The sequence below is a fragment of the Drosophila takahashii genome, chromosome 2L (genome assembly GCF_030179915.1).
Source record: "Drosophila takahashii strain IR98-3 E-12201 chromosome 2L, DtakHiC1v2, whole genome shotgun sequence".
Lineage (NCBI taxonomy): Eukaryota > Metazoa > Arthropoda > Insecta > Diptera > Drosophilidae > Drosophila > Drosophila takahashii.
The window spans coordinates 17,757,601-17,771,074 of NC_091678.1; the positions used below are offsets into that span (position 1 = coordinate 17,757,601).

Sequence of the window (13,474 nt, forward strand, 5' to 3'; positions counted from 1 at the left end):
TGCATTTTGCTTTGTTTTCCTTTGCAGAGCATTAATTTTTAAATAGACCAAATGCAGTTGAATTGCATTTTAAAGTGAGTCTTAACGGTTCGTCTGCTTTTTGTAGATTGCCAGAGGCCTATCTGAAAAAAGTTGTGTAGCTAACCCAAAAACAATAGAGTACGTTGTTATGTGTGAGCATTCTGGGTTCAAAATATGTTGCAACCGAAACTGTTTTTGGGAATTTAGTAAAGGTTGAAGAAAAGTTATTATTTTCTTGTTTTTAATTATCTTCTTGTACTTATTCGTTTTTATCTGTCTATTTCAGCAATTAGCAGAAAAAATAGGTAAGTTATATTACATTACTTTTAGTCCCTACCAGAAACCTTATTTCCCTATCAAGAATACTTTAACATTCCACAATCGTTAAACTTTTTAATTAAAAGTGAAAAAATAGTTTTGTAATGGAAAGCAACTTCCAAAGATACCACTCTTTATTAAAGTGTTTGTAATGAATCAATGTCCTAGGGTCTGAAAATATGCACGGCTATAATTTATGTAGGCGAATCGGGGGCGTTATGAGCAGAGAAAGTACGTGCCGAAAGCAAAATAATTGAAACGGAAAACTTTTGACGGCGACAAAAAAAAAAAACAAAAGGCTCTAGGAATGCTAATTTCTCGAGTTCAGGGAAGGTAATACCAGTATTTGCATTATCCAGCCGTAATCATAAAGCACCCATACCAATTTATACCAATTTAGTTAGCTGTCCTCGTTAATCACCGCCGCCTGTTTGTTGTCATGCTTTATTTTTTGCCGAGCTTCGGCTTGTCGTTTTCATTAACCTTAATTAGCGTGTGCCGTTGACATTTGTCACTATCCACACATAAATGCAATTGGCTTCCCCTCACTCCGCGGCCATGATTATCATCAACATCATCGCCAAATGAGAGTGATATTTTGTGTCACACGTTTTCCCAGTCTGTTTTCTGCATTACGTTTCCCTGGCTCTCTGGAATTGGCCTGAAGACTGCTTCGACGACGTCTGATATTGACCATGGTTTGCCATTGTTACCACCCACCCACCCATCCCTCTCTGTCCATTTCGCCTAGTTGCTTTTTGCAACTGGCTGACTGCCATCGCCGTTAGTGTCAGCTGCAAATGAGTTTCTGGGCCGTAAACGTAAAGTGGAAGAGTAAAAATGTGGCAACATGGTCCACGGACTTTCAAATAATCTAGTTTGGTTATATAAGCATTGTTGAATATTTTTTAAAATTCGTATTGTAGGGGTAAATGAATACAACTCTTCTGTTTTGTAATAATTATCCTGTTGGTGACATATATTTAATAGGAAAATACTATTGTAAATAAAATATTGTATCTTGTCGGACTAGTGCTGCATTTCTAGCCTTTTTTAGGACAGACCCATTAATGATTTTAGAGATCTAGCTAGAAAAGCTCCATTAAACTTTCCGATCCTTTAAATTGAGTATTATTTATAATGATTTTTTAATAAGCTGCAGTTTTACACATTTTTTAATTACGTCTAGCTGGCTCACCTTATAAGCCTTTTTGTGCGACGTTGCTTTTGCTCTATTTATTTGCCAATGACAGTGGCTGCGGAAAGTATGTCGACCTATCGCTTACTTCACTGCCCACATGTGAAACTAGTTTTGTGTAAAAGTGGCATTCGCCAGTAGCATTCGCAATAGCAATCGCATTGCATGTGGTGCGGTTCATATGACTTTGAACTCAATATGTGTGGATTGGTCAGGTCGATTTTTATGACCAGAAGCGCAACCCAACCAAGCTAAACTGGATTAAAATGAGACGAACCGTCAGTTGTGGAAAACTTTCACGTAGCTCATTTGACAAATGCAAAAACTATTTTTCTCCTTATTTTTTGTTGTCGACTGTTTGTCACGTTTTAAGTTTGTTTGGTTTCGTCTGTCGTTTTTGCTTCCTACACGGGTATTCTTGGGATCTTGGGTCGCGCTCTTCGTTTTTATGATTCTTTTTGTTCAATGCCCGGCAGTTAAAGGCCTGCTTGTCAATAAAGTTCTTGACACCTTTACTTCATTTGCACAGATTTCTCTCGAAATGACTTTCGGTTTACTTTTCACTGTTTTCGTTTCCAAACACAACCCATGTAAATTCGTTTTTTTTTTTGTCTCTGAGTGGAAGAAAGCGTGAAATCCAGATGTAGAAATTGAAGATAATAAATATATGAACTTATCAGCCTTTACGGCAGATAAAGGTGAATATATCAACAGTATTGTGAGCAATGTTCGTTGTACTTATAACAAAAAGGAGTTTTTGGAAATTTCCAAAGAAGTTTCCCAAGAACGAAATATTGATTTTAAGCTGTAATATTAAAATGTTATATTTGTCGTTGTTAAAAATTTAACTTTTATGTTTGTTTTATAACTGAATGAATACGAAACGAGAGCTTAAATACTAAATCGTAATAAAAAATCATTCATAGTCGATTTGCCGCAACAAATGGTAAATGTCTGGGTGAACAAAGGGCAACAATGACCTTATATAAATACACGCATAAAGATATGAATAATTCTTTTTTCTCGGGCCAAATTATATTGTGCAAACAAAAGCTGCCCATCTCCGGACTACTGGACACCCCTCTGACCTCTGTGTTTCAAGTTTTTGTGTTTCTGTGCGTACGCTTAATTGCTTCTGACTTTAGTGCCGCATTGTTGTTGTTGCTTCCTTGTCTTGGCTTGTTGAACTTTCAAGGTAACAAGAAGTGGCCGCCCCGACAGACCCCCTTTCGTTGCCGCTATTTAATTTCCACGAAATAAAGAAGGAAAAAGAGGCAAATAAAATGTCTAAGATTGCGATTATCTTTTTAATAACATCTCGACGAGGAAGGTGAACATTTCCACAAAAAGGCGGGAAACTGGTAATAAAAAGAAACTACAAAAATCACGAATTTAATTACCACGCACCCAGATAAGGCCCCAAATGAAGCGATAACAACGCGGACAACAACGGTTAGATTGCTCACTACGAAAGTATCTAAGTAGCAACCTTCCCTATACCATACCTATATACCAAACAATATAAAATATATTTTAATTTATAATTTAAACCGTTGACTTTCTTAGGTTTTCTGCATGCCTGCATGTCAAGAAGCATATCTGACCCACAATGATCCCACCTCCCCAATCCCAATCCCAAGCCCCCTAATCGTATTAACGTTTTGCTCTAAATGCTTTCATGGTCTCCCCATAAATAAGTGTCAGGTTATTTTTTTGTAATGTCTATCATTTATAAATATCATGATGCTACACTTTTCAAACAAAGCCAGCAGACTACTAAAAATAAACTGCAAATATCTACATCAAATCAAATTCATTTTATTTTACTTTGAAACCTTTGGCAAACCAACAGAAGCTAAAACCACAATGTCATTGTTGACATTCTTGTGAATGCCAGCCATCTATGAAAATGATTTCAAGTAAATTAAAATGTCTTCTCCTCGGTGTTCTAGAACGCATGCATTTTACTTGTAAAGATTAGATGAGACTGTTCTTTCAATAAAATTGTTTATAATAGTAATTTATCTAAGTGATATGTTACCCTGACAAATATAATGTAGGTATTTTATACCTTCATTATAAATAAGAGTCCTTTTTTTCAACTTTTATTAGCCAACTTTAATTTTAATAGTTTGTGAGAAGTGATATTAATTTTTGTATACATTTTTTACTGTCGCCTATTTTTACTCCAAACAATTGAAAGCAATGAGCCAATTAATCCCCAAAATAAACCTTAAATACGGGTTCCTTCGAGGTCAAAAAATTCCTTTTGCAAATGGGCCGATAAGACCGATTTTCCAAATATATTTTCCGGCATACCTCAGCCCTCCGCTGTATGAACGAATGGTACTGGCTCCTGACCCTGCCGCTGGCGCAGATGTTGCGGGGGATTGTTGTGAATACTGGGGTGGCGTTGGGCCTCGTGGTCCTGCTCCTCGCCCTCCGACTGCTCCTGTGGCTCGAGCGCCTCCTGCGGCTGCTGCGATTCCTCGGCGGCATCAGAGGCAACCGGAGGCTCCGGATCACCTTCACTGCTCAGCAGAGCGTAGTTCTGGGGCTTCTTGAGCAGGAACCGCGTGTTAGGATGTTGTTTGGTCTCCAGCTCCAGGCGATCGATCAGCCAGCCCTGTTTCTGGTTGTTGGTGGCCCAGAAAAAGACGGTCCCGCGGTCCTTGGAGCCCTGAACGCTCACCTGAAACTGGGCCTTGTCTGCGTCGCAGCGGTTCTTCTCGTTGGCCACACTGAAGCCCGACTCCTTGATGGGCTCGCCCAGCAGACCCACGGCTCCGCTATGCTGGCGCAGTTGCTGGATGGCCAGCTGGTAGAACTCCGACTGACGCACCCGGTCCTCCTGCCTCCAGCGCATGTAGGCCAGTCCCGAGATGGAGGCCAGTGCTCCGCAGATGCAAATGCTGCCCATCGTTCGCTTCGAGGGCAGACCGATTCGCAGCTTTAGGGTAGGCATGGCGGCCTCTCAATAGGCAGTATATCACTTTTAGAATTTTGCTAGGTGTCAGAGGCAAAGACTACAAATACTTCAAATGCCCAAGCTATCAACAGCACAAGCAACGATGACAACGATCTCAAACTCAGATGCTTGGGAGATTTCAGGCTTTCCCACAAGCAACCATGCTATCACTCGATCGGTCGAACTCACCAACGAACCTTGAAATCATGCTGCCTAGATCGGCGGGCGTTGCCTCCGGATAATTGCGATGGAACTTCCTCCTTGGCCTGGCCAACTTAAAGCTGTTTGCCGGCTGCTGGTTCAATTTCATAGTCACCACCCAAAGGCGTGGACCACAAAACGCCGAAGAAGAATCCAGAAAAAGAACACAAGAAACTCGTTTTATGTCTTTGGCTAGCTGTACATACACCCAAAAAAAAAATCTATATGAAACGTAGATCGATTTTGCATTATTAAATATCAATTTGAACTTGATATGGGGCCAGGTAAATTTGATATGGTCGAAATGAGTATTTTATGTAAAAACGAAATGGGTTTTGCATAACCAGAAATTTACATGCACATATAGATTTTTTTGACTGTAGGTAGTAGTTAGCATTTTTGGTTTGTGGGCCAAACAAGCGGCGCCATTAATGACAGTCCCGAAAGTGACCCGTCCAGTGGATGGACCTCGGGTTGGAACCTATTCAAATATTTTTGATCAGTATCTCTTTATAAGAGAGAAGCTTTTTGGCTTAGAAACATGTTTTTTTTTTAGCAGCGAAGTATTTTGCGGGTATTTCGCATAGTTAAACATCATTCTTTCTTACTTCATCTCATTACAGCAGGGCTATTTTTACTCGCCAGGGCCAGTGAAGTCGAGTATCCATTTAGGGAGCACATACTTATTTAAAAATAGTTTTCCACGAACGCCGCCGAGTATGAGGAATGCGCCCATCTCGGCGGTAATCGATAGTCTTGCAACGCCTGTCACGGATGGGAACGGAATATTGCATCTGATACTGGCCAAGAGTGCGGCCTAATCTATCAAGGCATCTTCAAGTTCGAGCCAGCCAGCCAGCCTGATGATGTTACATTTCTGGCCTAAGTGGCCTCTGCGGTGTGACTGTCTTTATCTTTATCGTGGGGGGATCCTGAGTGAGTCTACGAGCTCTGATCCCCCCCTTCCTCCGCTGGCCAGGAAATGTGACAATTTCTGTGTTCGTTTTTCAGCCTCATTAAGACCTCTCTAAACACAGCCACTTTAAGACCATTTTGGTGTGCTTATCTTTACGGCCAAACTAGCTATAGCTTGCCCCTCTACCCCCTTTACATCCTGTGACTTCGTCGTTAAGTACGCCATATGTTTAACATGACTTTGATGTACTCAGCATGGCGGCGAGGGTAAGATCTTTAATAAATCAAATTACCTTTGAGTCTTGGAGAACGGGGTAGGGGCCTCATAAAGCTAAAACTCTTTTTACCGGCTCAAGTATTTCCCAGAAAGTAATTCTATGGGTTTAATAGTCGTTCGAAGAGTCACGGGCTCTGCAGGTGTTTCATGCATTCATACTCGAAACTGTGTATTAACTTTTTAACGGGATTTGCAATATAATTTTGTGGATGTAAGGCATAGTTAAAGAGTTTTGCAAGCTCTCGCAAAATTTAGATCAAATTTTTATAGGGAGAATTGTGCTATCCAAACTTCTTGAAACCTGTTTACATGCGTATATAACGTTTTACCAAGTGAGTAATTTTGATGATTTCCCAGTGACTATGACCTCAGGAAGTCGTAAAGATTAATTAATCCCCTCACATAATATTTAACCTTTTTTCTTGTAAGCCCATGACGCATAATCCGAGAAAAGACAATTTATCAACTTTTTAATGACAATAAACGAACATGTGGTTTTTGTTTAATTTTAATAACCAAGCGTCAAGGCTTTTTAATTAGTTTTATGCTGAAAACGACGAGTAAATGAAGCTCAGCATAAATTAAGCAAGAGAAGAGGGTCGGACCCTGGGTTGAATCATAAAACTGGTTGCTCGCTCGTCGTCTCCCCAAAGATGAAATATGCAATTGAGCACAACAATGCGGCAAATAAGCAATTGCTAAGGTTCTTTTCGTTTCTGATTATTTTGTTTGATTTTAGTTTATTTATTTAAATGACTCTCCGATTGCGACACGCGATACAATCACTCCTAGACTCTGCCTATTGATTTCGATTAGCACATAGTTCTCTGGCTTCCTAAACCTTCATTAGCCCGAAAGGCCTTCAAGGCTCACCATCCAAATTACCCATTTGCGTAAAATCTTAAAAGACCATAAATTATAAGAGACTACTGAAGATGGCTAGCAAAGGAGGACGGCGCAGTCATTCGTTCAATCAAGCAGTTCTTCAGTCAGCCAGTTAAGCGTTCACTCACTCAGCTATTATTTTCAATAAAAACAAAATAAATATGGCAAATTGAAGGGGCCAACATTAGCAGCCGTCGGCAGAAAAAATCCAAAAAAAAATCGAAGTAAAAGACCGAGAAAAAATTATGGAAAGAAGCGGCCCAGCAAACGTTGTGCGCCTGCGCAACACGCAATGACAAAAGAGAAGCCGCTGGCAAAAGGCTGCGACTGCGGCTGCCACGTCCAAGTTAAAGTTAAAGCCAAAGCCAAAGCCAAGGTTTCTGCTTTTGTAATTGCTTGTCTCCGCTCAGCTTCAAGTACAGCCAACAACTACAACAAAAGCAAATAAGCAACGACATGCGTCTGAGTAATGTTAGCGCCATAAATAGAGAAGACAGGCAGAAACAAGCTGATCGAACGGGGACGCCACAAGATGTGCAGATGTGGCAGGGGCCGGGGCAGAGAAGCCTGGACCCAACTTGTGTTTAATTGCAAGTTGTAAAAATCTTTTAGGGTGGAGCTAATCACCAAGCGAAAGAAAAAACACTTCCCTGTAAGTCAATTGAAGGCCAAGCCAAGCGGAGAGAAATATTGTGGCTATATTCGAAAAACGTCCACAAGAAACATGTCCAATTTTTCTTGAATATGCCAAGTAACAAAAAAATATAAATATGGATTTCAGATATAGCACAATTTGATATGATCTTAATGCAGATAATAATTTTATCTATTTTTTCAAAATCAATACTCAATACTGTTTATATTTTCTTTTGAAATATTCTGATTTTAAATGTTGTTTAATATTGACAACCTATACTTTAACATATATGTACTTTTAGAAAAATTTCTCACATTAAAAATATGTAAGATGCCTGCCTAAACGAGATAATAACATTTCCGACTTTTAACACAAAAATACCAACTCGTTGCCAATTTCTAGACCTTAATTAAATTTGATTCTAAGCTGTGAGCTTGAATACTCCCACAATTCGAATGAATGGTACTCCAATTGATTAGAAGATATACGAGCATATGCCGCCCATATGTACATATGTATGTACTGGCTGCCATGTGGTCGATGGAACTGGATACAGCAGGAAAATCAAGACCCAAACCGCTCTTCCGCTCGAACTATGGGGATATTATCGTATATGCTTGCTGCTGGTGGCCGCTGTTTCGGTTGCTGATACTTTGGCTGCTGTAGGAGCGAGCTCAGTTTCCATTGGGGAAATGGCTAAACAATGGACACTGATAAAGTCCAGCGAAAGAGTAGCGAAGAGCAGCCACATCGGCTGGCTATGCACTCGTCTGTGAAATAAAGTAGCCGAGACAAAACACCAGCAGACTGTCGGTCGACAATGCGAAGTTGCAAGCTGGATCTGTGTCTTGGGATTTCTTTCTTTTATCATCGGCTGTCAGACAAGCGGCGGCAAGCGAATCGAAACTGCTTTCAAGAATTTTCTTTTTAGAAATTGTAACTTTAGCGTTTCCTGCAAGGGAGCGGCCGGCTTTTATTCTGGAATTTATGGCAACAAGTTAATTGTTTCCTTTATGTTTATGTAAGTTGCGGCACGGCTTGGCTTACACTATGCGCTAGTTTGAGAGCAAAATTATTTGATTAATATAAGTAGCTTGGTTGTCGAAAGTATGTTTGATATTCGGCCTTATTTTAATTTATTTATTTTAAAAGCTGTCAAGAAAAATCACACATAACTTGTTAACTTATTTGTAATTATTCCAAAAGTTGCTACCAAAAAAATCAAAAAATTTTGTAACTGATTTGTAATTATTTATTCTTGTCGCCGTATTGCCTTTTGCTCTCTTTTACGAAATCAAAGAATCTCCGAGAGAGATAGAGAGAAATCGGTACTGCATGGTTAAAGCGATATGCGTAAAAATACTAGAAATTTACAAGGCGCATGTCGGTTTGATCCCTGCGTGTTTTTTTTGTGTAGCTCTGCTTTGAAAATTACGATAAACCCTATATTATCTTGTATTCTATAGTATATCTATGTAAAAGGACTTTTACTAAAACAAAACTCTTTTTTTAAATAATTTAGTCTATTGAAAACCCATCAATTTCTTAAAAAGGTATCTTATTGCTGATTTCAATTACCCCTTCGTGTAGCTTCGACTTTTCTGAAAGTGCATTTACTGCAGTGCAGTAAAGGTAGGAGTGGAAGTCTTGGCACTGCCTCCTTGAGCTCTCCGAGATGCAGTGCCGGATTAGATGACAGATTAGTTAAATGCGCATGAAATGAGGAGCCGTCGGCTGGTGGAATCCCATAGCTGTGGCTGCCCGAAGAACGCTTCCTACTTGGCCTTATGACCAAACGGGGTTCTCTCCTCCGCCGCCAGCACGCGTTTCTATAATGTCTTCATTCGGCTATCAGGCGTCGGGCTAAGCACGCGTAAATCGCCTCTTTTAATAGGCGTTGTAATTGCCGGTTGCATGCAGGTGATTAGCTTTTGGCATCTTTAAGCCGGGGCTACTTTTCGGTTCCCATATAAACGCTTTGGACTAGCGTATGTCCTGCGACATTTATTTATTAACCTACTCTTTGTGATGTCACGGTCATTAATAAGTTAAGAACCTACAAAATAACCCACTTAAGTGTCGTAAAAGTTCAACTTTTAAATTAGGCCTCTAGGGCTTAAATAAACAATGGTTTAAATTTTCCTAATGAGACAAGCTGACCTCTGCCCGTCCTTGAACTAGTTGGCAATGGCTTCGGGCCTTAATGTACATTAGTGCCACAACCATAAATGGTCAGCACCCGCCCCATAATCGCCCAATTATTTCTACCAAAGCATTCCGTAATCGACTTACTGGTGGCAAACTTATTTCTGAAAGGAGCCCGAGTAACCTCTGGAATTTAGTTGAAATGGCAATAGTTTAGCCATTTTCCTTGATGATATCGCCAACGGAATTATTATTGTATTTATAGTTAAATATTCACACAGTCTGTTACTCATTCATAGTCAGATCGATTGTACTGGAAATCCACACTCCATTACATCTTATTTACTAATAATGCTTATTAAACTTCTGTCGACACGTTATTTATTCAAACAAACTATAGTGTTTTTTCACTCGAATGATTTCTATTTCATTGATTCTGCCTATCCTAACTCTTACCTATTGTGCCTAATATGCTTAGTTTGCTGAAATCCTTGCTGATGGGATTTATACCATACTATTCACACACAAAAATATTGGGATTGCACTTCGAACCAGCCAAGTGAACGGAACCCACAAAAAAAGTTGATTTAAGTGAATATTTGGTTTATAAGGTGAATAGTTCTGTTATTTTTTCTTGTCATAGAAAATCAGATAGTTTAAGATAGTTCTATCTCGATTTAACCAACTCGATATATAGAAAATTTGCGCAAAAACCCGAAAGTGATATTAAATGTAGCTATTAAAGGGGAGGATGCTCTGCTCAGTCATTATTTTTTCCTCGCAATTTCAGTGCAGTTCAGTGGGGAGGAACGACGGCGAGCATACGGAAAGGCTGGAGACGACGCACTTTTGCTCGTACTGCCTTCATTATTCCATTTGGCTTGCCATCCGCATAAATAAATAAAAGTGTACGAGTCTCTGTTTCTCCTGGCCGGCTTTTAGCGCTGTTTCAGCTTGTTGCCGCCTTTAAGGCGCTTTCAGGATTTTTACACTTTCCACGTTTCACATCTTTTGCAACATCATCCCATGTTCGCTGTCATCATGACTTTGTCCGGGGAACGCACTTACCTTATACTTGTATTATATTCATGGTGCGTGTAAGCGTCGGAACGAAAATGGTTCTTACTCCTTCCGAAAAGGCAGGGAAAAAGTAATGAACTCGTGTGTTCACGTACAACGCACACGGTCCGTCAAAAGAATATGTTATCTTTTTTTTCCCCTGCTCCACAAAGTACCTGCTAATTAGCTCTCGCTGAGTGGTAATCATGTAAGTCAACAATTGAACGAGAAATTTCATTAGTGCAGCCGTCGATAGCAGTGCGAGTATCTCAAGTACCTAACACCCTGGCTTCTCGATTGCGTCATTTTCATTTTCAGCTCACCGCGCCCGCCTGGACCAATCCATTAGTCGTTGGAAAATCACATAATGCATGTAAACGATAATGAAAATGGCATTAGTCCAGGCCACACGAAAAACGAGAGGGCCAACAGCAACAAAAACATCAAGAGCATGAACCTCAGACTCACATACATTTCGCATTCCCATGGGACTGAAAAAAGTTGAACGCGGAAGCAATGCAAAAACCTTTGGATACCCTTTTGGGATTTTAGTTGATTAACAAATTTTTAAATATTTTACTCATTTTCTCTACTACTACTTAGAAATGTTGCTTGTGTTTCGAGCAGATCGAATTAAGATGCCGCATATTAAGTGAAAATTTAAATTCCATAATATCAAATCGATCATCGTTTAATATACAGTTTTTTTGGGTGTAATATTAAGACTGAAAATAGTCAAAACAAAAAAAAGGAAGGTAAAATAAAACCAGTATTTTGGTAAAATTGTAGTACACTCTCATAGGATATCAAAATAAACAAGCCAGCGAACGAGAAAACGTAATTAATGAAATTAAGCTGACAACTGCGAGTGTGCGAGGGACGGCATATCGGTATCCACATGAAAATTTATCTATATGGATTGGCTTAGGTGGGACGCCAACGCATATAGCTTCAAGTTTTCCAGCTCCCTTTTTACATAGCTACAGTGTTCCACCCTTCCCCGCCCCCCAAGTGATAATCGATTCGCACCTGACCTGACGTGGGCGTGGCTCTGCTTTTGTCAGCTCGGCCATGCCGCCAACTGTCGCTCATTATACAAATTAATGTCACGCATTCCGTTCGATATTTTCCATCTTATATTTAGCATTTAACGAGGGAAAACAGCAACGTTGAATTCGCCCGGCTTCAATTAAATTGATGATGGTTACGGGCTGCATACAATGACATTTTATTGGCAGTTAAGAGACTGTTGACCTTCTCCGCTTAAGCACACACAATTTAACAGGACTGGAACTTCTATCTAAAAATAAAACAATTAAGGTTCCAATTAGTCACATTTATCAAAAAAAAAATTTTTATTTTAACAAAAATAAAAAGAATTTTTAGTTGAATGTATATCTAGTATAGAAACTTTTCGTTAACCCTTCTTTCCTTTTCTGTTATCATCTGGGTGTTGCGGCAATTTATTGGATTTTTGCTTTATAACTTTAGCTTTTCATAAGTTCTGATCGCGTGATACATGGCGTCGCTAAATGGGCAAAAAATGCCTGGCAATATATATAAACCCGTACAAGGTTCTGTCTCGACCGAATTCGTGGCGTGTTTGTTTGCCTTTCGCTTTCGCTACGTCTTTCCTTCGACGCTCTCTTTTGGCCAAATGCTTCATTAGTGCCAATGCACCCATCATCGCAGTATTTGTCGCTAGCAGTTGGCACCAGCGGAGCTCCGAATTTGTGTTACGCGTCCATGAGGTCAAAACCAATCGATTTTTCCCGACTGTTTTTTGGTCGCTTTTTTATTTTATATTCCTGTTTTGTTCTTTCTTTGCTTGGCAGCACTCACGTTCCTCCGATAAAGTCATGCAAGCATTAAAAGTGCTTCAAAAATGGTGTTTTCTATGCCCACTCTGCGTATGAGCAATGTCTCTTTCACATTTGACATGACTGCTCTATGAAAACCTCTTTACTTTGACAAAGTATTCCCAAAAAGAAATTATAAGAAATGACAATAACGCTCTGCTAGGCGCAAAAGATTTTGGATAATAACTTTAAAGGGCAAATAATTAATTTATTTTTTTTATCTTCAAGTAATAACATTTATTTTTTTATTTAAACAATAACCTTCGGGGATTTTGCTTAATAATTCGCAAAACAAAGGGAGCGCCGAGGGACTATTACCCGCTATCAGAAAACAACTCACGCAATTTCGTACAATTATTTTTGGCTTATACACAAACAAAAAAAATTGACTTCTTTTATATTATTTACATTATAAAATCCAAAAATTCTCCCAAAAACCCTAACAAACTTTAGGGGGCTACGTTTTTATTGAGCTAAATACGGAAAACAATGTATGGACAAATAAAGATGAAAACATGGTTTAATTTGATATTTCCGTGACCGTTGTCATTATATTTGTGTATGGACAAAATAATTGGCTGAATATCTTTGTATGGGTAATATTACAGGGCCATGACAAATAATTATAGCAGCAAGTGAAACGGATTTATATATTTGTGAGTAAGGAGGGCCTCGTAAAACTAATCGGTAGACATTAGAACAATATGACTGAACGCAGAATAAAAATCAATATCGTTCATTTTTAGTAATGTTCTTACCAAAGCAATGTAATTAAACAAATGCTAGTATTCTATTGCTCAGTAAACCCCAAAAGCAACGATCTATCCACTACTTATTCTACTTATTCCTAGCTATACATTTGTATAAGGCATACAAGTAAAAAGACCTCAATAAAATAGATTCCAAACTAAATTTAAATACGTTTTCTATGCTTTAAATTTATTTTAAGCTTATCATATGTACGAGTCAAGCCACTTCAGTCACATTTGGT

At 39.1% G+C, this 13,474-nt stretch overlaps 2 protein-coding genes across 6 annotated transcripts in view; one reads left to right on the forward strand and one right to left on the reverse strand.

Annotated features, from left to right (window-relative positions):
• The window catches only part of LOC108067957 (beta-1,4-glucuronyltransferase 1), a 44,192-nt gene that overhangs the window by 18,992 nt on the left and 11,726 nt on the right, over positions 1-13,474 (forward strand). For 3 of the 5 annotated variants that reach the window (XM_070217702.1, XM_070217727.1, XM_017157267.3), the window contains one exon: positions 308-326. The exons of the other annotated variants lie outside the window; for them this stretch is intronic. The gene's annotated coding sequence lies outside the window, so the exon portion shown is untranslated. The remainder of the gene's footprint in view (positions 1-307; positions 327-13,474) is intronic. 5 annotated transcript variants of the gene reach the window in all.
• LOC108067959 (uncharacterized) lies at positions 3,666-4,605 on the reverse strand. Its single transcript, XM_017157269.3, has one exon. It carries the CDS (start codon positions 4,500-4,502, stop codon positions 3,858-3,860), a length of 645 nt encoding a protein of 214 aa, XP_017012758.2. The 5' UTR covers positions 4,503-4,605; the 3' UTR covers positions 3,666-3,857.